This window comes from Mytilus californianus, unplaced genomic scaffold, assembly GCF_021869535.1.
Source record: "Mytilus californianus isolate M0D057914Y unplaced genomic scaffold, xbMytCali1.0.p SCAF_7, whole genome shotgun sequence".
In the NCBI taxonomy this organism is placed as follows: domain Eukaryota; kingdom Metazoa; phylum Mollusca; class Bivalvia; order Mytilida; family Mytilidae; genus Mytilus; species Mytilus californianus.
Window position 1 is genome coordinate 62,450,449 of NW_026262723.1, and position 23,014 is coordinate 62,473,462.

The window sequence follows — 23,014 nt, forward strand, 5'->3', positions numbered from 1 at the left end:
TTTTACAGTTTGTTTTTATGTTGTGCTGTTACAACACTGTCCTAGAGGAGGGTTCAGCACCCACAAACTTGTTTTACCCCGCCACATTATGTATGTGCGTCCCAAATTATGAGCCTGTTGTTCAATGGTTGTCGTTTGTTCATGTCTGTTGATTTTGTTTTTTGTAAATTGATTTGTTATAAATAAGGCCGTTAGTTTTCTCGTTTGAATTGTTTCAAATTTTTCATGTCACTTTCATTTTATCATTTTTCATACATGTATATATTTTTGTAGCATCTATCGTCAATCATTCTATCCTTTCACATTTTCTTATTGATCGTTTCAAAATGGAATTTGGCACAAAACCACAAGCTTAAAAGTTAAAAACTGACAATCTGGATAACACTGAAAACACTTTTTATCATATGTATTTACAATACGCAAAATGTATAGCAGTCAATATAGACATTTTGCTTATAATGTGTTATATTAAGAACAATGTATACACAATTTAGCACATAAATTAATATGTTCAACGTTTCTTTTAAATTTTATACAATCATTATTCAAACATTCATTTTGTTTATGGAACAACCTACTCTCCCCTGCAGCATCAATTAGTAGGTCATTCCATTTTTTTAAATACTTTTATTTAAATCACAAGCACCTGCAGACACATTAAGCCCCGCCCTAAATGATATCATAAAACATTCGGAAGTTTGAAATTGAGTGAGCACTAAAGGTAAAACCAGAATATACATGTTTAAGGGCCTCAAGGCCAAACAGTATAGTATATAAGAAAACGCCGGCTGTTTAACATCAGTTAAAACCTGTGGACTCATTAACTGTTCGTTCAGGCTTTAAAGTTTTCTCGAAGTTTTCCTCCCTAGTCAACGTTAAGATCAACCAAAATGGTAAGTAAATTTTATTCTAAAAGAATACTTATTATACTGAGCCTTTCTATGATAAATTTCGCAGTTTTATAGCTTCCAACCAATCTTCCTGACGAGTACTCTCGTTTTTTTGTTAAGCACGTGAGTTCATTTTACTATATTTTATTAATGAATGCATGAGCCTACTATTTAAATTCAACTTTTCCCCCAGACTATTGTACCAGAGACAACGTCTCTAACTGATATTACACACCTCAGTTTAATTTGCATGAATATGCGAAAGTTTAAATACAAATGAAACTGAAATAATACAGAAACTTCATTGAAAATATATGTATGTTACCAGAGACATATTGTATAATTTATATGACTGATGTTACACATGATGATAAAAGAGGTCTACAAGTATTTGTATCCCACAGGTCCCACAGCGCCCGTACATAAGCACTTGTCAATGTGAGACACTCACACAGGACACTGTTCAATAATTTTTATTACAAAATTAGTATATATGTGACATAAATCAAGAGCATAAAACGTGAATTATTGGTCACATGTGTACTGCGTGCAGCATGATGAGTACATGTTTATTGAACAGTCGATGAATCTAGGAGTAGCAGACTATTGATTTTCCATCTTGTTAATTAAAATATTCATTCAGTCGTCAAGAAAATAAAGATGATTCAGAATGACAAATCTTTATCCCTATGGCGACAACATAGCATAATATGGGATTAATACAATGGGACGTGGTCTAGTTCATTTACAAAATTTAAATAATTTATTTAAAAGATGATGACGGAATTTTATTGTAAATGTTAATTTTAAGCTATCAAAGCCCTTTAGAATGAATTACATGTAATAACATCTCTAAACTTTTCTTTTTATATTTCTATAGCTGTATTGATTTGGTTTCAATATTTCATCTTTATTATAGAAAAGAATAGAATTATTTTTAATGTACATCCTAAAGACATATTAGTTATACAACCTTTTTTGCTTTTGACATGCAATGTATTGACCAACACAGTCACACACACACACTCAAATATATTGATTTTTCTAGACTTGATTTGATACTGTATAGACAGACACTTGTCTAGACCCAATGTTAATCTTTAAGTATGTCTGATGTGAGATTTTATGTACCCAAGATTTGAATTGGAATTTTGTATTCATGCATATTGTTGTAATAAGTGTTAATATTAGTGTTATCAACCACCCTTGCTTATTATCATAAAACCAGTAATAAAGTTACCACAAGCCATGCTGCTTATACAAAAATTTTATCTTTTAGAGGGAATGCATCAGTATACATGTTGGACAGGCTGGAGTCCAGATGGGCAATGCCTGCTGGGAGTTGTACTGTTTGGAACACGGTATCCAACCTGACGGTCAGATGCCTTCCGACAAGACCATTGGAGGTGGAGACGACTCTTTCAACACCTTCTTCAGTGAGACTGGAGCTGGCAAACATGTACCCAGAGCTGTATTTGTAGATCTGGAACCCACAGTAGTAGGTTAGTACTTATAATTGTATTGAATCTTGTAAAATAGAAATAAAGATGGAAAGATATGTTAATGAGACAGCAAACCCGACAAGACAAACAAAATATATTTCCATGATTTCCATAATATCAAGACTATTTCTCAATCATATTGACCTAACAAAGACTGGCACTGTAAGGTAGATCCCACAAGGATGTAAAAGTATGTAATCAACTCTCAAATTTAAATATACAAAATGTATTCACAAGACTACTAGTATCATAATACCATTGTTCAAAGATAATCCAGTAATTTCATGTTTCTATATATCCTAGAGAAAAATTGTAAAACATTCAATTTTTCAGATGAAGTAAGAACAGGAACATACAGACAACTTTTCCATCCAGAACAATTAGTCACAGGTAAAGAAGATGCTGCCAATAACTACGCCAGAGGTCACTACACAATCGGTAAAGAAATCGTTGACTTGGTTCTTGACAGAATCCGTAAACTAGCAGATCAATGTACCGGTCTTCAAGGTTTCCTCATTTTCCACAGCTTTGGTGGTGGTACTGGATCAGGATTCACATCACTCCTCATGGAACGTCTTAGTGTTGATTACGGAAAGAAATCCAAATTGGAATTTGCCATCTACCCAGCACCACAAGTCTCAACTGCCGTTGTTGAACCATACAACTCCATCTTGACCACCCATACCACCCTTGAGCACTCCGACTGTGCTTTCATGGTTGACAATGAAGCTATCTACGATATCTGCAGACGTAACTTGGACATCGAGAGACCAACATACACCAACTTGAACCGTCTGATTGGTCAGATTGTCAGTTCTATCACTGCTTCCCTTAGATTTGATGGTGCTCTAAACGTTGATCTTACCGAGTTCCAGACTAATTTGGTACCATACCCACGTATCCATTTCCCATTGGCTACATATGCCCCAGTCATCTCAGCAGAAAAAGCCTACCATGAACAACTCTCGGTTGCTGAGATCACAAATGCTTGCTTTGAGCCAGCCAACCAGCTTGTGAAGTGTGACCCACGTCACGGCAAGTACATGGCCTGTTGTATGTTATACAGAGGCGATGTAGTCCCCAAGGATGTCAATGCTGCCATTGCAACCATCAAGACCAAGAGAACCATCCAGTTCGTCGATTGGTGTCCAACAGGTTTCAAGGTTGGAATCAACTACCAACCACCAACTGTTGTACCAGGAGGTGATTTGGCTAAAGTACAGAGAGCCGTCTGCATGTTAAGCAACACTACTGCCATTGCTGAGGCCTGGGCTCGTCTTGATCATAAATTTGACTTGATGTACGCCAAACGTGCTTTCGTCCATTGGTATGTTGGAGAAGGTATGGAGGAAGGAGAATTCTCTGAAGCTCGTGAAGATCTTGCAGCTTTGGAGAAGGATTATGAAGAAGTTGGAGTCGACTCAGTAGAAGGTGAAGGAGAGGAAGAAGGAGAAGAATATTAACTTTGTTGTCAATAAAACACCAGAACAATCTTGAGATTACTACTGTGCAATTTAAATTTCGAAGAATACAAAAAGTAATTTAAGCTTAACTATTTCTTTTATTCATATTTTTTCCTTAGTAACATTTTTCTCCAGAATTGAATATTTGAGCACTTTTTAGCCTTGCTGACTTTAAGGCTAGTCTCGGCTTTCCTTTTCACTTTGCATTTGCTGGTTTACAAAAATAATCTCTGAAACCTGAGGCATTTTGAACAAAACTTGACAATAATCATTCCAAATGTTTTAGTTTAAAAATTGTAAGATTGTAACTTTTATTCCAATATGGCTACCATTTATACGAGAAATAGAAAATTAGAGTAAAATGAGTTAAATATCTTTCTTAAATCTTGTAAAGGCTTTACAGTGGTCAAACTTTTCCGAAGTGATACACAATTTAAAATAACAAGATGTGGTAAAAACTATGATTACCAATGAAAAAACACATGTGAATCTTATAATGATGTATTTCCCATTTGGTAATAGTGGTAAAAATTAGAATTAAATTTTAAAATATTTGATTGAGACATAAAAAGTTTATATATATAGGAAACGAATTTATATACATGAAGAGTAACTCTGTTTGATTGTTTTTTTTTAATAGACAAGCAATTTAGATAAATGTAGCTTCCCCTTTTTAGGAGATCATAGAACATTTCAACAATGAGCAAAACCCATACAGTATTGGCATAGCAAGCTGTAAAAAGTCCAGAGATGACAATTGTTAAACAATTCTAATGAGAAAACTTATCGTCTGTTTTATGTACAAAACAATAAAGAAAAACAAATATAATAAATAGCAACAACTGCAACCACTGAATAGTAGGATTCCGACTTTGGACAGACACACACACAATGTTTCAGCGTCAACAATGGATTAGTTCGTGATTAGGTCAGTTTAAGGGGATTAGGTTAGGGAGCTACCATGATTTTTATGGGAGGGGGCTAGGATGAAATTTGAAAAAAAAGGCAGGACAGGAGTTTTGAGTAAAAAACAAAGGCAGGATAAGCAACTGGGCAATAAAAAAAGGCAGAATGACAATCTGTTAAAAAAAGAGTGAAAAATAAAAAAGGCAGGACAGATTACAACTAAAAAAAATGCAGCACAAAATTCTTCATCCTAGCCCACCCATAAAAATCAAATGGTAGCTCCCTTATGGGGAACCACCCACGGTAGGTCAATGATATTTAGTATGCAGTTGTAATAGCGTTGACACATCTCATTTCCATGGAGATAACTTTGCCCCGCCCCCTGTGTCATGGTCTATTGACTTTGAAATGTTTGCTTTCTTAGCATGTATTGGTTTGTGATTAGGTCAGTTTATGGGGAACCACTAGTGGTAGGTCAATGATATTTGGTATGCAGTTGTATTAGCTTTAGCACATTTCATTTCCATGGAGAGAATATGACCTACACTCTCAGTCATGGTCTATTGACTTTGAATTTTTTGCTTAACATGTATTAGTTTGTGATTAGGTCAATTTAAGGGGAACCACTTGTGGTTGGTCAATGATATGTTATGCTTATGCATAAGCATTGGCTCATCTCATTTCCATGGAGATTATTTGGATTCACCCCCTCAGTCATGGTCTTTTGATTTTGAATTTTTTTGCATAGTTTACATGTTAAAGTTTGTGATTAGATCAGTTGAAGAGGAACCACTTAAGTGTTCAGGTAACCATGTATGGTAAGTCAATAGTATTTGGTAATTTGTTATGCATTTTTATAAGCGTTGGCATTTCTAATTTCTATGCAGGTTATTTGGTCCTGCACCTTAATTCATGGTTCATTGATTTTAAATGTTTTACATAGTTGACATGTTTAAATATTGCCATTTGCATTCATACACAAAGTCGAGACATCTCTGCGTCAAGTTTATTTTTCCTTGAAAAAGTAAATTAGTTATTAGTTTATATAGTGACCTTTACCTCAATTTTATTGTTCATTTGTCAATGTTAAGTTTTCCTTGTTAGGGTCCTTCCTCGGATACTAGGTAAAAGGTCAGCCCGAGGATTTATAGAGTAAGACTGTACATAACCTTGGTCAGCCATGGTGTATGGAATGATGTTCATCTGACCTTGACTTAATTTCATGGATCATGGATAATTTAAAGCTTATTTGGTACCTATAAATAAACATTCGTCTTAAAGACTTTCAAAATAAAATTATAATCAGTAAATCCGGCGAGATATTTCAGTATGTGCAGTCTTTAAAAAATAAGGAAATGTGGCATGATTGCCAATGATGTCACTATCCATCAGAGTTCAAATAAGTGAATAAAAGCAATTATAGGTACGTCCTTCAACAATGAGAAAACGCAAACCGTATGGTCGGCAATGAAGGCCCCGACTAGAAAAATGTGAAACAGTTCAAAAGATAAAACTAACGGCCTTATTTATAACAAAACAATTTACGAAAAAAAAATATGACAACCACTGAACTACATGCTGCTGACTTGGGACTGACAGATACAGAATGTGGCAGGGTTAACCATATTTGTGAGCGCTTAACCATCCCCTAACCTTAGACAGTGGTGAACCAGCACAACATAAGAACAAACTATAAAAATCAGTTGCAATTGGCTGAACTTGAAAGATAAGTATGAAGCATAAAAAAACAGACACAATGCACCGAAATAAGAGTTCTCACGATGACTGAAAGCTATTTCAAAGCAAATAAAAAATTACAACTAATAAATAAGTCCTGTTCTATACTTAAGTATCAATCGGTACACAACAAACGGATTTAGAGTAAAGACACATGGCCTTGTGCAATGCCAAAATATAAGTCAACAGTATCGACTGGATTTAGGATCGATTTATTAACCCATTTTTGCGTTTTTGCATAGTGTCTTGAAAACTGTTAAAAATAGACAGAAAATGTAAACGTTAAAAAATCTACAAATATACAAAGAAGCAACTGTCAACGGCAAAAACGTTAAATGGTGGCCTTCGGCTGTTATCTGCACTTTGGTCGGGTTGTTGTCTCTTTGACATATTCCCCATTTCCATTCTCAATTTTAAATAAAACTTGATTGACAAATACGTCCGTTTGATCAAAATTTTCAGTTGACTTCTTAATCGTATTTGTTATTGCTATTTAAAGACATTGCATTTTACAATTTTATAATTTTTGTCTCGCCTGCGACGAAAGTTGCAGTATGCGTGACATAGGTATTACTATCCGGCGGCGTCGTAAACTATTTGTATAAAGCTTTATATTTCAGAAGGTAGACCTGGATGCTTCATATCTTGTATGCAGATACCTTATGTTACGAAGTTTCCGTCTGTCATATGTCCGATGTCCTTGACCTCATTTTCATGGTTCAGCGACTGCTTGAAAAATTTTTTTTTGTCATGTGAATTTCTCACTTATTATAAGTATTATGATAACCATATTTGGTATATGGATTCCTTGCAACGTCTACATGTTCGTCAGTCAGTGATCAAGGTTAAAGTTACGTGATTGGGTTCGTTTCTTAAATACTATAAGAAGTAGGTCAACTATATGTGGTGTATGGAATGACTGTAATGGATACATCTCAGTCTGGCAGGTTTCATCTGACCTTGACCTCATTTTCATGATTCATTGGTCAATGTTAAGTTTTTGTGTTTTGGTCTGTTTTTTCAAGTACTATAAGCAACAGGTCAACTATATTTGGTGTATGGAATGATTGTAAGGTGTACATATCTGTCTGGCAGGTATCATCTAACGTTGACCTCATTTTCATGGTTCATTGGTCAATGTTAAGTTTTTGTGTTTTGGTCTGTTTTTTCAAGTACTATAAGCAATTGGTCAGCTATATTTGGTGTATGGAATGATTGTAAGTTGTATATGTCTGTCTTGCAGATATCATCTGACGTTAACCTCATTTTTTATGGTTAATTGGTCAATGTTAAGTTTTTGTCGAGCCTGCGACTTCTGTCGCAGAAAGATCGACATAGGGATGGTGATCCTGCGGCGGCGGTGTTAACTAACTATCTTAAAAGCTTAATATTTCAGAAGGTAGAACACCTGGATGCTTCATACTTTGTATATAGATGCCTTATGATATGAAGTTTCCGTCTGTCATATGTCCATTGTCCTTGACCTCATTTTCATGGTTCATTGGTCAATATTAAGTTTTTGTGTTTTGGTCTGTTTTTTCAAGTATTATAAGCAACAGGTCAACTGTATTTGGTGTATGGAATGATTGTAAGGTGTACATATATCTGTCTGGCAGGTATCATCTGACCTTGACCTCATTTTCATGGTTCTTTGGTCAATATTAAGTTTTGGTGTTTTGGTCTGTTTTGTCGAGCCTGCGACTTCTGTTGCAGAAAGCTCGACATAGGGATAGTGATCCGGCGGCAGCGGCGGCGGCGGTGTTAACAAACTTCTTAAAGGCTTTATATTTTAGAAGGTGGAAGACCTAGATGCTTCATACTTTGTATAAAGATACCTTATGTTATGAAGTTCCAGTCTGTCATATGTCCATTGTCCTTGACCTCATTTTTATGGTTCAGTGACTACTTGAAAAAAAAGTTAAGATTTTTTGTTTTATTTTCTCTCTTATTATGAATAATAGGATAATTATATTTAATATGTGCGTACCTTGCAAGGTCCTCATGCCTGTTAGACAGTTTTCATCTGACCTCGACCTCATTTCATGGATCAGTGAACAAGGTTAAGTTTTCGTGGTCAAGTCCATATATCAGATACTATAAGCAATAGGTCTACTATATTTGGTGTATGGAATGATTTTAAGATGTACATGTCCAACTGGCAGGTGTCATCTGACCTTGACCTCATTTTTATGGTTCAGTGGTTAAAGTTAAGTTTTTGTGTTTTGGTCTTTTTTTCTAATACTATATGCAATAGGACAACTATATTTGGTGTATGGAAATATTTTACGATGTACATGTCAGTCTGGCATATTTTATTTGATGTGACCTCATTTTCACGGTTCATTGCTCAGTGTTAAGTTTTTGTGTTTTGGTCTGTTTTTCTGATATTATAAGTAATAGGGTCAACTTTAGTTGGTGTATGGAATGATTGTAAGTTGTATATGTTTGTCTGGCAGGTATCACCTGACCTTGACCTCATTTTCTTGGTTCATTGGTCAATGTTCAGTTTTCCTGGCTAACTTTGTTTTTTAGATACTATAAGCAATAGGTCAACTATATGTGATGCATGGAATGATTTTAAGGTGTACATGTCTGTCTGGCAGGGTTCATCTGAACTTGACCTCATTTTCATGGTTCATTGGTCAATATAAAATTTCATGGTTTCAGGGTCTGTTTCTTTTATACTACATTGTATAAGCAATAGGTCATCTATATTCGGTGTATGGAATGATTGTATAAAAGGTGTACATGTATTTCCGGTTTGGTTTATCTGACCTTGACCTCATTTTCTTGGATCATAAATGTTAGGGTGATACTTGTAGGACTATCAACATAAAATCAATGGTCAGTATAGTAGGTGAGAAATTTCAGCGTGTGCGCTCTTGTTTTTGTTTTGATCTCATTCTGTTTTTCAATTGCACTCTTGTTACTTTATATCTTGAAAATTATGATATATGAACACAAATTCTAAACGCAATAATGTTCAGAAATGCATGATGTAAAAAGGTATTAAAGTATTATGACAGAAATCTGCAATGAACTATTTATTGCGTTTTGGGATATTTTTTAAATAATTAAAAGTATCTTTGACGAACAGCAATGATCAGCAAAACAAGATATTCAAAAAGTTTAATGTGTTTGAAATTATAATTGACGCACTACATATAGGAGTTATTAACCAAAGTCTTCAATGCTTCTACTACCAGGCAGATATGGCCTAGGCCAGATTTGGTCCAACTCTTGGGAAATATTGTTTTTTACAATGCGCTTCAACGTCAAATTGATTTAGGCTTCTAACGTACACAGCAAAGCTGTCCAGCAAGACAAGATCTACAAAATGTTCAATCATTCCAAAAATTATTAATTCGACTCTTCATACAGAAATCATTATCCACAATCTTATCAAAATTAGTTCATCGCAGTTGTTCCTCATTTTCGTTTTTTTTTATATGTGGCATGCACGCACGACATATATGCATTCTGCCCCTCTATTGTTATTTTCAACAAAACAGGAAAGATCGAAAAATTCTGGTGGTATTCTTTCAAAAACCAAGTCATCAATTTCTTTACTAATGTGTAGTGGTGTAGTGGTGTAGTTATTGGCCGAATTCTTTTTACCAGTAATCAGTGTTCTGGGTGGAACAATTGGCCCATTCTGATCTCAACTATAACAGAAAATGCACTAAATAAAAATTAACAGAAACAAAGTGGCTTCATCATTAATGATGATTGTTGTAGACAATTCTAAGCATATTTTATATGTAATTTTAAAAGCAAAACAATTAGAATATAACGTCCTTAGTACACCAAGTATGTTAAGTCTTTCATTTAACTTTTTAGCTATTATGTATTGGTTGTCTTACTCTCAATATCATTTGATTGAATGTGGAACGTCACTGATTTGCTTTCACGTTTTTTTTTTATTTCTATTTCCATAGGAGAGTTATAATGTCGATCACTTTACTTTTTCGTTCAAAGTTTTGTAAATAAATATTTGTATGCAGTTGTTGCAAAAGAAATTCCCAACTTGAATCTAAGGTATAACATGAAGGATACATCTATCAGTCATCGTTCTTAGTCAATTATATGTCCAATTTTCTCCATGTAATGATTGATTAAATGTGTATCAATTTGCGACCAAATAGGCCCCAAAAAATAAAATGTGTTCGTGTTTGGCAATGATTAGTATGATATTATGCACATTCGAAATGATAACATATCTCCATTTACATACATATGAATTATGCCTGTGTATCAGGATTATTTCAAGTCAGTGCCGGTACGTGTTCCTTGTTATCACAGTATGGGAACGGAACTGTACGGTTTTTAAATTTTTGTTCATTCGGGAGACTGTCAAGCGGGACTCCGACATTCGAAAAAATAACAAGTTTCTAGATGGAAAGTTTGATCTACATTTTTGGAAATGATGCTCTTTGATCTGTAAAAAAATGAGCCGATACTACCTCAGTCATGGGGATTATAGTTTTCGACCAGAGATATATGATACCATCATTATTGTATCATAAGTCTGGTTTGACCCTCCCAAATCTCAAACATTTGAAATAGAATCCTTGGTAGATGTGCAATGATTAAAAGAAGGGAGTCCGACATTTTCTTTGAACTAAACTCAACTATTGAACACCATGTGTAACACAGAATATGCAACTGAAAAACGAATGTTATAATGATAATAATATCTTTATTGTCATATAAACATATTTAGTTTGTGTCAAAAATAAAAAACAAACATAACATAGCAAAGAAATAACAGTTCTATAATAAATGAACACATGGAAAAAAATATAAGACATCTGCCCTCAGTTCTAATGACTGTAAGTGTAATAAAGGAGCCAATATTTTAACATGTTCCATGATAGATAGGTTTAACATTTCTTTAACTTTTTGTTCTTGGGTAAGAGACATAAGTTTATGAGAAGGTAAATAATTTTCAAATAGATTATCCCTTAGTGTTTTGTTAACTTTACATTCAAGGGGGGATTGTTTTTCATTCTCCGGCAAGTGGCACAGTTTACATATTATATCCTTTCTAGGATTTTATAATACCGACCTTTTTCTATTTTTAAATAATGGTCACTAATTCCCAACTTAGTGAAGCATTTTCTTATAGAAAAGTTATCGGAAGCTAAATACAATTCTCTATCCCAGCTAAGTTTCAAATTTTAATAAAGTAACAGAGTACTATTTTCATCATAGCTATTTATTCTATTTTCGAAATAATTGATTTTTTTCTTTAAATTCATTTTTAGTCAAGGTCTTTAAAGGTTTGCTTCATTCAAGTTCCTACAATTATTAACTTTATCTAAAAGGTCTGGGTTGGGTGAAATAGTCTTAGCATATGTATTCCAAGAATAAGTACCATGCAAGTCAAGCAGTTTTGACAATGTAAATGCTTCTTTAAGTAAAGGATTTATATTTTCAGAATTCAGCCTTACTTGGTAAGATATAGTTAGAGACTGTGAAAAAAAATGTTCAAGGGGGGTGCTTCCTAGATTTGCTATATTTGTAGCTGTTTTTCTGGTGTCCAGCAAAAATTTACAAAAATTAATGTAAACCTTTTCAAATGGAGTTTTATCAATACACGAAATTTAATCAAAGGTTTTCTTTTATATTTCGATCAGCTCCTATGTTGCTTTTTTCATTGTATACAGAGTTGTCTCCCATCTAACAAAATACAAAAGAAAGAAAAGAAAAAAACAAGTTAGAGTTATCGTTCGTACTACATAAGCTGATTTTCAATAAATGCTTTCAGAGAAAAACGAGATTTTAGCCCGAGTGCCATGGATAATAAATTTCGGAAAAGTTTAAAAAATATTCAGACAACAACATAAGATAAAACGAATCATGCCCCCTAGACCTGTATAACAATACACAAAATTCCACTCTATTGACCCTCAAGTTATTTATACACAACATTTGTGTTTATGACTGGTGACTAGGCTACAATGCTTTAAAAAGTTCTATAGGCTATATCATTAATTTAAACAATAGTGCCACGTTTTCGGTAAATCATAATTTTTCGCATCTTTACAGATAAAAGAAAATGACACATACTTAGTAAACTTGTTAACAAAGTCTTAATGTATATCAAAACGAAAATATTACACACAGCCCCCCCCCCCCCCCCCCCCCCAAAAAAAAAAAAAAAAAAAAAACCACACACACCCAAAAACATAATAATCCAAAGAGGCACTAGGCCGGAAACTTTTGAGTTTGTCAACGTGTTTGTTCTAAATTTATCATAGAGAAATACCTGTTTGTATATCAAATTTAGTTTATTGTTCTTGATTACGCATTATAATTTGGCATTGGCATTTGATATTTTGTATTTTCTTTTTTATCTTTTGTATACATGATGAATGTGTGAAATTCAAGTCCAAATGCACTAATCTTTATTTCATAACCATAGGCCTAATCTAACAACTTTTAACGAAAAAATAATTACGACAGATAGCACCTAACGGTAACTACTAGAGCTCTGGGTAATTACTGAGATACAGGCATCCGACTTTGGGCGGGAAGATAAAGATTGTCGGGGTTAAACATTTTTAAGAGATCCCAACACTACCCTAACCTGGGACATTGGTGTAATGGTACAAAATTAAACAAAGAAACTATAAAAACGGTTGAAAAGGGGTTGCTCAGCAGATCACTAAGTGCATATAATCAACTCTGAAAATGAAAAAAGTGAGTGGAGTACCGACTAAGGAATGTTTGCAGTTACTGATGTCAAGCGATTTCTTTTTTAATCTGATCAGAGACATATAATACATTGTATTATATGTCTCTGATCTGATAAAACTTAAATCTTTAATTGCTCCTTTTTTGCGCGCAAAGATTCAATTTAAATTAGATTGAGACTGTGTAAATTATTCATCGGTATTACTCCGACGGATTAAGTGTAAAGATGTCATAACGGTAACAATCATAACGTCTGTGAAAGCATGACATTGTGCAATGGCAAAATCGGTAAATATTGAAAGGATGCAAGAACATACTCAGCGTTAAAAATTGTATAACAATACGAACTTATGTATTTATGCTTTGAAAACTATTAAAAAAATAAAATTAATAATAGTACAAATAAAGACAGTCAATGCAGATTTAAAGATCACTGAAATGTAAAAATCAGAGACACACAAAAAAGCCAAATTCAAATTCAAAACTCAAAATTCAATATCTCAAAATTTAATTAAATTTTAAATTTTAAATTCTAAATTCTAAATTCTAAATTTAATAAATTCAAAATTCAAAAATCAAATTTCCAAAAAATTCAATTCAATATTCAATATTCAAATTTGTATGTCCCATTTAGGGGCATTGTGTTTTTCGGTCTGTGCTTCCGTTCGTCCGTCCGTTCGTCCGCCCGTCCGTCCGTCCGTCTGTCTGTCCCGCTTCAGGTTAAAGTTTTTGGTCATGTTCCCTATGTTAGGATCTTTCTAATTTTAATGCCAAATTAGAGTTTTGATCCCAATTTCACGGTCCACTGAACATAGAAAATGATATTGCAAGTAGGGCATCCGTGTACTATGGACACATTCTTGTATTATATCTATTCGAATCTTACTAAACAAATCATTGATCCAATTTTGGGCCATCCAGTGGCATTAGAGAATAAACGACAGACAATTGAAAGTATCATAAAAAAAAAAGCAATAATACTAGAAAGCAGTGAATATTTTTGTTTATTTAAGGTGCTGTTACAACCGAAAATATATTCCATGCATTTTGTATAAATCCGTGTAAATATGCTCATGAATTATATATCTCAAGGTCTGTTTAAGAATAAGCAAGGTATTTCAATTCCTTTGAATTAGTTTATATGGATTTGGTGCTTATATTTCACCAGATATGTATCTCGTAAATCTTTATAATATTTGTGCATACATAAAGATTTTTTTGTTTTCATTATATTATCTTGTAAATCTTATTATTATCTGGGACTATAATAGTCCCAGTTATTATGTATATTTTTATGTGGTAAGACCAGAGACATATATATATTTGTTAATATGTCTCTGGTAAGACTATAATAAAATATTGAATCTGAATCTTAATTCTGATTTCGATTAATCTGATATAATCACAGACTATTAGATTGAAATAATTGTTTCCCCTATAGCATCAATACATAGATTCGTCCAACTGAAATATATTATGCAAATTAAAAAGCACACTGTGTCATCATATTGTTGTTCCCGCCCACATGATGTCATTTTACCTTCGGAAGTTTGAAATGAAAGGTTTGATGATGGTAAAGTCCGAATATACAAAAACGTGGCACCAAGTCGCGCCCTTTAGAATTCATATAAAAGTGAAAATGCCGGCTCCATCTTCAGATAAATCCTGTGGACTCATTAACTGTTCGGTCAGGCTTTACACGATTTTTAGTAATTTACCACCTTAGTCAACGTTCAGATCAATCAAAATGGTAAGAAATTTTATATTTAAGCTAACATTTTTAACTGTACTTAATTGTTTTAAAAATAATTCGTCAAATCGACTCTGAATGATGTGAGTCATGGACATGTGCGGGTGATGTGGAAAATGCGCCATGATGCTTGAATAAGAAACCGGTAGAAATTTTACGAGGGAAATAACATCTTTATCAACTTTTCTTAGTCGAAGCAGCGAATTGACTAATTCACTGTGTCAGTTACTTTAGTCTGATCTAACGTTATACGCATGATTCTCAAATTTGTTGGATTTCATTTTGTTTCATTTTGATATTTCCTTGTTTGACATTGCTACTTGGTGAAATCAGAATTAATAATGGGTTAGGGTTAAGCTACAAAGTACTAAGTTATTGACTTTCCGCGATTATTAAGCGCAGTGAAGTACTGGTGGTCGGAAGAATGATGATTCATAAATACACACCCTGATTTATAACGTATATATTTATAGACCATTAGGCATTAATTTTCCTCAATCAAATCAGAAATAAGTCTTATTTCTGTGAGAGAAAAAAATATTAGGGGGGGGGGGGGGTGCTCCTGCATGGATTTATACAGAACCGGTTCAATTTTTATAAATATTAAGTCTGTGGCCAAAAAGCCAATATGCATTGACAATTGTGTTTCTTTTCCAGAGGGAATGCATCAGTATACATGTTGGACAGGCTGGAGTCCAGATGGGCAATGCCTGCTGGGAGTTGTACTGTTTGGAACATGGTATCCAACCTGACGGTCAGATGCCCTCAGACAAGACCATTGGAGGTGGAGACGACTCTTTCAATACATTCTTTAGTGAGACTGGAGCTGGCAAACATGTACCCAGAGCTGTATTTGTAGATCTAGAACCCACAGTAGTAGGTAGGTTGACAGTAGTTGATACCTTTTTACATATGTTTTTTTGGTAATAGTAATTTTGTGATTTGCTGAGTCAGTGTCTATATCAATATTGGAAATTGATTAAGCTACTTGACTAAAGTAAAAGGTTTACTAGATTAGATTGATACTTATACAAGTTGGTTTTGTACATGATATTGTATAAACTTCATTTAAGATGGGAAACTAGGAAGATGCAAAAAAATACTTGAGGGTTTCCCTGCCCCAATTGCGACAAAATTGCAGGTGGTCCTTGTATACTCGAACATAAATAAAACAATAATCCTACCTACATGTACATACTTTGTGGTGGTAGCCTCATGTGCAAGTATGCGCAAAGAGGACTTTGTAAGTACATGAACATACCATATTTTCCTAAAGGGAGGAAATCCTAAAAACCATCTTATTTTGGCCTCGAGTCTGACATACATTGTTGTCTGGGAATTCATTTATTAGTGGGAGGGGGTGTTTCTAGCCTTATTAATACTTCGAAATAAAGAAAAGAAGTGAAAAATTTATAGAATGGAACATCTGTAATTATTTAAGAACTGTAATGCTGTATTATACATGAAAAAAACTATCGTCCTGAATATGCATGAAATATTTTCGACTGGACATTTAAGGAACCAACAATTAGTCATGAAAAAAAAATATGGTTTATACATCAATGAGACAGAAACCAAACACTTAGCCAGGAGTCATCTATAGGTCAACACGTGATATAATCTTCAACAATAAACTTGTATTTATACTATCAAGCGCTGCATGTGCATGTATTATTTTTAGATTAAATTTGATATGTTATTTTGTTTTTCAGATGAAGTAAGAACAGGAACATACAGACAACTTTTCCATCCAGAACAATTAGTCACAGGTAAAGAAGATGCTGCCAATAACTACGCCAGAGGTCACTACACAATTGGTAAAGAAATTGTTGACTTGGTTCTTGACAGAATCCGTAAACTAGCAGATCAATGTACCGGTCTTCAAGGTTTCCTCATCTTCCACAGCTTCGGTGGTGGTACCGGATCAGGATTCACATCACTCCTCATGGAACGTCTCAGTGTTGATTACGGAAAGAAATCCAAATTGGAATTTGCCATCTACCCAGCACCACAAGTCTCAACTGCCGTTGTTGAACCATACAACTCCATCTTGACCACCCATACCACACTTGAGCACTCCGACTGTGCTTTCATGGTTGACAATGAAGCCATCTACGATATCTGCAGACGTAACTTGGATATTGAGAGACCAACATACACCAACTTGAACCGTCTGATTGGTCAGATTGTCAGTTCAATCACTGCCTCCCTGAGATTTGATGGTGCTCTAAACGTTGATCTTACCGAGTTCCAGACTAACTTGGTACCATACCCACGTATCCATTTCCCATTGGCTACATATGCCCCAGTCATCTCAGCAGAGAAGGCCTACCACGAGTCATTGTCTGTTGCTGAGATCACCAATGCTTGCTTTGAGCCAGCCAACCAGCTTGTGAAGTGTGATCCACGTCATGGCAAGTACATGGCCTGTTGTATGTTATACAGAGGTGATGTAGTCCCCAAGGATGTCAATGCTGCCATTGCAACCATCAAGACCAAGAGAACCATCCAGTTCGTCGATTGGTGTCCAACAGGTTTCAAGGTCGGAATCAATTACCAACCACCAACTGTTGTACCAGGAGGTGATTTGGCTAAAGTACAACGTGCTGTCTGCATGTTGAGCAACACTACTGCCATTGCTGAGGCCTGGGCTCGTCTTGATCATAAATTTGACTTGATGTACGCTAAGCGTGCTTTTGTCCACTGGTATGTTGGAGAAGGTATGGAAGAAGGAGAATTCTCTGAAGCACGTGAAGATTTGGCAGCTTTGGAGAAGGATTATGAAGAAGTCGGAGTTGACTCCGTAGAAGGTGAAGAAGAAGGCGAAGAAGAATATTAACTTAACCTCTTGCCAAATAATCAAAAACAGTCACAAAGATATTAAAACTGTGCAATGCAATCTGTGCAATTAAGATTTTTATGAGAAAAAAAAATATTCTGAGAATAACTGTTAGTTGATGTTTTAAAATGCATGGAACATGTTAAAATGCTACATAGATGGATCAAGTGAGATTATCTCTGGTACAAAGAAAATAATTTAAGGTTAAATTGCTAACCCTGATTTTGATATAAGTTTAAGAGGTATGATTGCCATAAAATAAGTTAATCAGGTATGATTGACGATGAGACAACTATCCATTATAGAAAAATGTGATAACTATATGTCGCCTTAATGCCTCAACAATGAGAAAAACCCATACCCTAGTAAGCTACATAGGCCCCTTGTATGACAAAATATGAATCAATTCAAAAGAGAAACTAACCTGATTTTTATACGACCGCAAAAAAATTTTGAGGTCGTATATTGGTATGACGTGGTCGTCGTCCGAAGACACATTGGTTTTCGCACTCTAACTTTAGTTTAAGTGAATGGATCTCTATGAAATTTAACATAAGGTTCAATATCACAAAAGGGAGGTGGGGATTGATTTTGGGGGTTATGGTACCAACAGTTAAGGAATAAGGGGCCAAAAATAAGCATTTTTGTAACTTCCAGACATAACGTGTGTGTTAGTGTTTGGATCTCTCTGACATTGTACCACAAGGTTCCATATCTCAAAGGGAATGCTGGGATTGATTTTTGGGGTAATTGCCTCCAAATTTTAGGAATTAGGGGCCAAAAAGGGGCAAAAAACAAGCATTTTTCTAGTTTCATGACAATAACTTGTGTGTAAGTGTATGGATCTCTCTGACATTGTACCACAAGGTTCCATATGACAAAGGGAATGCTAGGATTGATTTTGGGGGTAATTGCCTCCAAATTTTAGGAATTAGGGGCCAAAAAGGGGCAAAAAACAAGCATTTGTTTAGTTTCATGACAATAACTTGTGTAAGTGTATGTATCTTTATGAAATTGTACTACAAGGTTCCATATCACAAAGGGAACGCTAGAATTGAGTTTGGGGGTAATTGCCCAAAACTTTTAGGAATAAGGGACTAAAATAAGCATGTTTCTAGTTTCCAGACAATAACTTGTGTTCAAGTGTATGGATTTCTATGAAATTGTACTGCAAGGTACCATACTGCAAAGGGAAGGCTGGGATTGATTTTGGGGGTAATTCCCTCAAAATTTGAGGAAAAAGGGGCAAAAAAACGCATTTTTCTAGTTTCAGGACAATAACTTGTGTGTAAGTGTATGGATCTTTATGAAATTGTACTGCAAGGTTCAATATCACAAAGGGAAAGCTGGGTTTTAGTTTGGGGGTAATTGCCCTAAACGTTTAGAAATTTGGGGCCAAAAAACAAGCATTTTTCTAGTTGCCAGACAATAACTTGTGTTCAAGTGTATGGATCTCTCTGAAATTGTACTGCAAGGTACCATACCACAAAGGGAAGGCTGGGACTGAGTTTGGGGGTGATGAATCGTAAGGGGGTTCAAAAAATTTGGGGGGGATTTTTTTTCCTTTTTTTTCTTTAAAATTTTCCATTTTAAATTGGTTATTTCTGATTTATATATAAACGCAAAAATTGAATATAAATTAAAATCATATAACCAATTCTAAGTTCTTAGACCACATTCATTCTGTGTCAGAAACCTATGCTGTGTCAAATATTTAATTGCAATCCAAATTCAGTGCTGTATCAAGCTTGAATGTTGTGTCCATACTTGCCCCAACTGTTCAGGGTTCGACCTCTGCGGTCGTATCAAGCTGCGCCCCAGCGAAGCATTTTATTACTGATTAATACTGCAACAGTAAAGGAAAAGCAATATGAGAATACCGACAAATACTTGATTACAGACCTTGCTTTGCTTGGAACAGGCACATCTAGGCAAACATTTTAATTAATATTTTTGGAAAGTCAGTTACCTATTCAAACAGGAAAAACATCAACAGACACAAGTTATACATTGTATTTGCTTTCCACGTATGTAATACCACACACTCCTGAAGTTGTTGCTATCCACGTATGTAATACCACACTCCTGAAGTTGTTGCTTTCCACGTATGTAATACCACACACTCCTGAAGTTGTTGGTATACTGCAATCACTTTGTGACTACATGTAGTACATGGGGACCATCAGCAATTTTGAAACAATTCTTTACCAAAAGTGCCACCCAATCAGAAGTATTTTCTCAACACTTTGTGTCCTTTATCAGTTAACTTAAAATCTCTCTTTTGAAACTACTGGGCTAATTGGAACCAAACTTGGCTAAATTATTCTTAGTGTATTTAGTTTTTAAAAAATGTCTGGTGATCCCGTTTGCCAACCAAAGCTGAAAATAGAACAGTCAAATGCAAGTATCGTCTTATTTTTAATATCATAATGGATAGAGAAAATCTGATCGGCAAAATATTAAGAATGTCAAGATCTGTTTGATGTTTATTTTGGGCAAATTTATCAAGATTACTCTAGGAGTTTCTGCTTTTTATCTCACCTGGCCTAAAAGGCAGAGTGAGCTTTTCTCATCACTTGGTGTCCGTCGTCGTCCTTCAACTTTTACAAACATTTTCTCTGAAACTACTGGGCCAAATTTAACCATACTTAGCCACACACATCATTAGGGTATCTAGTTTAAAAAAAATGTGTCCGATGACCCCGCCTGTCAACCAACATGGCCGACATGGCTAAAAATAGAATATAGGGGTAAAATGCAGTTTTTATACGACCGCAAAAAATTTTTTGGGATCGTATGATGTCGTCGTCTGAAGACACATTTGGTTTCCGGACAATAACTTTAGTTTTTTTAAAGTGACTGGATCTCTATGAAATTTTTTAAGACGGTTCAATACCACAAAAGGAAGGTTGGGATTGATTTTGGGGATGATGGTCCCAACGGTTTAGGAATAAGGGGCCCAAAACAAGCATTTTTCTAGTTTCAGGATAATAACTTGTGTATAAGTATTTCGATTGCTCTGAAATTGTAACACAAGTAGAAGGTTGGGATTCATTTTAGGGGTTATGGGGACCAACAGTTTAGAAATTTCAGGGTCAAAAAGAAGCATTTTTCTAGTTTCCAGACAATAACTTGTGTGTAAGTGTATGGATCTCTCTGACATTGTACCACAAGGTTCCATATAACAAAGGGAAGGCTGGGATCGAATTTTTGAAAAGTTTCAAGAAAAAATCTTCAATTGCACAGTATTGCGCAATGGATTTATAAGATCTTTGACCACATTTATTTTGTGTCAGAAACCTATATTATGTCAAAAATTTGATCACAATCCAAATTCAGACAGTATCAAGCTTGAATATTGTGTCCAAATTTGCCCCAACGGTTCAGGGATCGACCCCTGCGGTCGCATCAGGCTGCGCTCAGCGAAGCATTTTATTAGCTTATATCTCTGAAACTAAAGCATTTAAAGCAAATCTGACATGGGTAATAATGTTTATCAGGTGAAGATCTGTCGGCCATTATTATGGTATCTAATACTTTTTGTTGTGATTTTAACCATATTATGCATGATTTCCGAAAACACAGTAGATACAGGTGAGCGACACAGGCTCCGAGAGCCTCCAGTTAAACGACAGCAAACTTTTTTGCATCCGTATCATGTTATGGCGATGTCTGCGTCTGAAGACCTTTGGTTCGCAGACAATAACTGAGTATAAGTGGTATGGATCTCCATGAAATTTTAGCACAAGGTTCCATACCACTAAAGGATGTTTGGGATTGGTGTTGTATTTATGCCCCCGCCATTGCGGAGGGGGCATTAAGTTTTACCTTTGTCCGTCTGTACGTCCGTTGGTGTTGTATTTATGCCCCCGCCATTGCGGAGGGGGCATTAAGTTTTACCTTTGTCCGTCTGTACGTCCGTACGTACGTCCCAAAGTTGGTTTCCGTTCTCTAACTTTAGTTTGCCTCAACCAAATGTTATGAAACTTGTACACAATGCTTATTACCACAAAACACAGATCAAGTTTGAATTTTGGTGGCGTCACTTTAACCGTTCTGGAGTTATGCTCCTTTACAAATGGAAAAATTGCTGAATTTTTCGTTTCCGTTCTCTAACTTTAGTTTGCCGCAACCAAATGCTACGAAACTTATACACAATGCTTATTACTACAAAATACAGATCAAGTTTGGATTTTAGTGGCGTCATTTTTACCGTTCTAGAGTTATGTCCCTTTACAAATGGAAAAATTGCTGAATTTTCCGTTTCTGTTCACGAACTTTAGTTTGCCTTAACCAAATGCTACAAAACTTATACACAATGCTTATTACCACAAAACACAGATCAAGTTAGAATTTTGGTGGTGTCACCTATACCGTTCTAGAGTTATGCCCCTTTACATATGGAAAAGTTGCTGAATTTTTGTTTCCGTTCTCTAACTTAAGTTAGCCTCAACCAAGTGTTATGAAACTGATACACAATGCTTATTACCACAAAATACAGATAAAGTTTGAATTTTGGGGGTGTCACTTTTATTGTTCTAGAGTTATACCCCTTTACAAATGGAAAAATTGCTGAATTTATCGTTTCCGTTGTGTAGCTTAAGTTTGCCTTAACCAAATTTTATGAAACTTATACACAATACTTATTACCACAAAACTCAAATCAAGTACAAATTTGGGTAGTGTCACTTTTACCGTTCTTCAGTTATGTCGCTTTATAACTTTATATGATATGCTAGCGGGGGCATCGTCTGAGTCCCATGGACACATTCCCCATTTATTATTATTTTTTTTGGGGGGGGGGGGGGGGGGTATTGTCATAGCGGTTTTGTTATTGGGGGCCAAAAAAGGTCAATTTTACTTACTGGTTCATACATCGATACTATAAGCAATAGAGCAACTATATATAGTGAATGAATACTTGTTGGTTGCTTAACGTTCAGTGACAATTATTTTATGAATATAATTATATTCAGGACGATGGAATGATTTTAAGGCGTAATATTCGATTGGCAGATTTCATCTGACCTTGGCATCTTTTTCATGGTTTATAGGACAATGTTTAGTTTATTTTGTTTTGGGTTTTTAATTAAAATTTTGTATTTTCATATAAGTAAAGATACTTGTGACAAATACAAATCATAACAACAAAAAATAAACTGATTTGAATACATATATATACACAAGCAAAATAACAAATCTCCTGTACACAGCTCCATGATTGCAAG

General features: G+C 34.9%; 1 protein-coding gene across 5 annotated transcripts; it reads left to right on the forward strand.

Annotated features, from left to right (window-relative positions):
* The first annotated feature begins 743 nt into the window (after positions 1-743).
* On the forward strand, positions 744-17,894 carry LOC127707878 (tubulin alpha-1A chain). 5 transcript variants are annotated; one of them, XM_052212630.1, is made up of 4 exons: positions 744-893; positions 2,170-2,392; positions 2,726-3,595; positions 17,530-17,894. In XM_052212630.1, exons 1-4 carry the CDS (start codon positions 891-893, stop codon positions 17,784-17,786), a joined length of 1,353 nt encoding a protein of 450 aa, XP_052068590.1. In that variant the 5' UTR covers positions 744-890; the 3' UTR covers positions 17,787-17,894. The 5 variants fall into 5 exon arrangements, with proteins under 5 accessions (XP_052068590.1, XP_052068589.1, XP_052068586.1 ...); XM_052212629.1 differs by lacking the exon at positions 2,726-3,595 and having other exon boundaries at positions 16,660-17,894; XM_052212626.1 differs by lacking the exon at positions 17,530-17,894 and having other exon boundaries at positions 2,726-3,944.
* Positions 17,895-23,014: the final 5,120 nt, after the last annotated feature.

Coding starts and splice junctions, on each gene's coding strand:
- LOC127707878 (XM_052212626.1), top strand. Junction 2,393..2,725: donor TCTGGAACCCACAGTAGTAG/GTTAGTACTTAT, acceptor TCAATTTTTCAG/ATGAAGTAAGAACAGGAACA.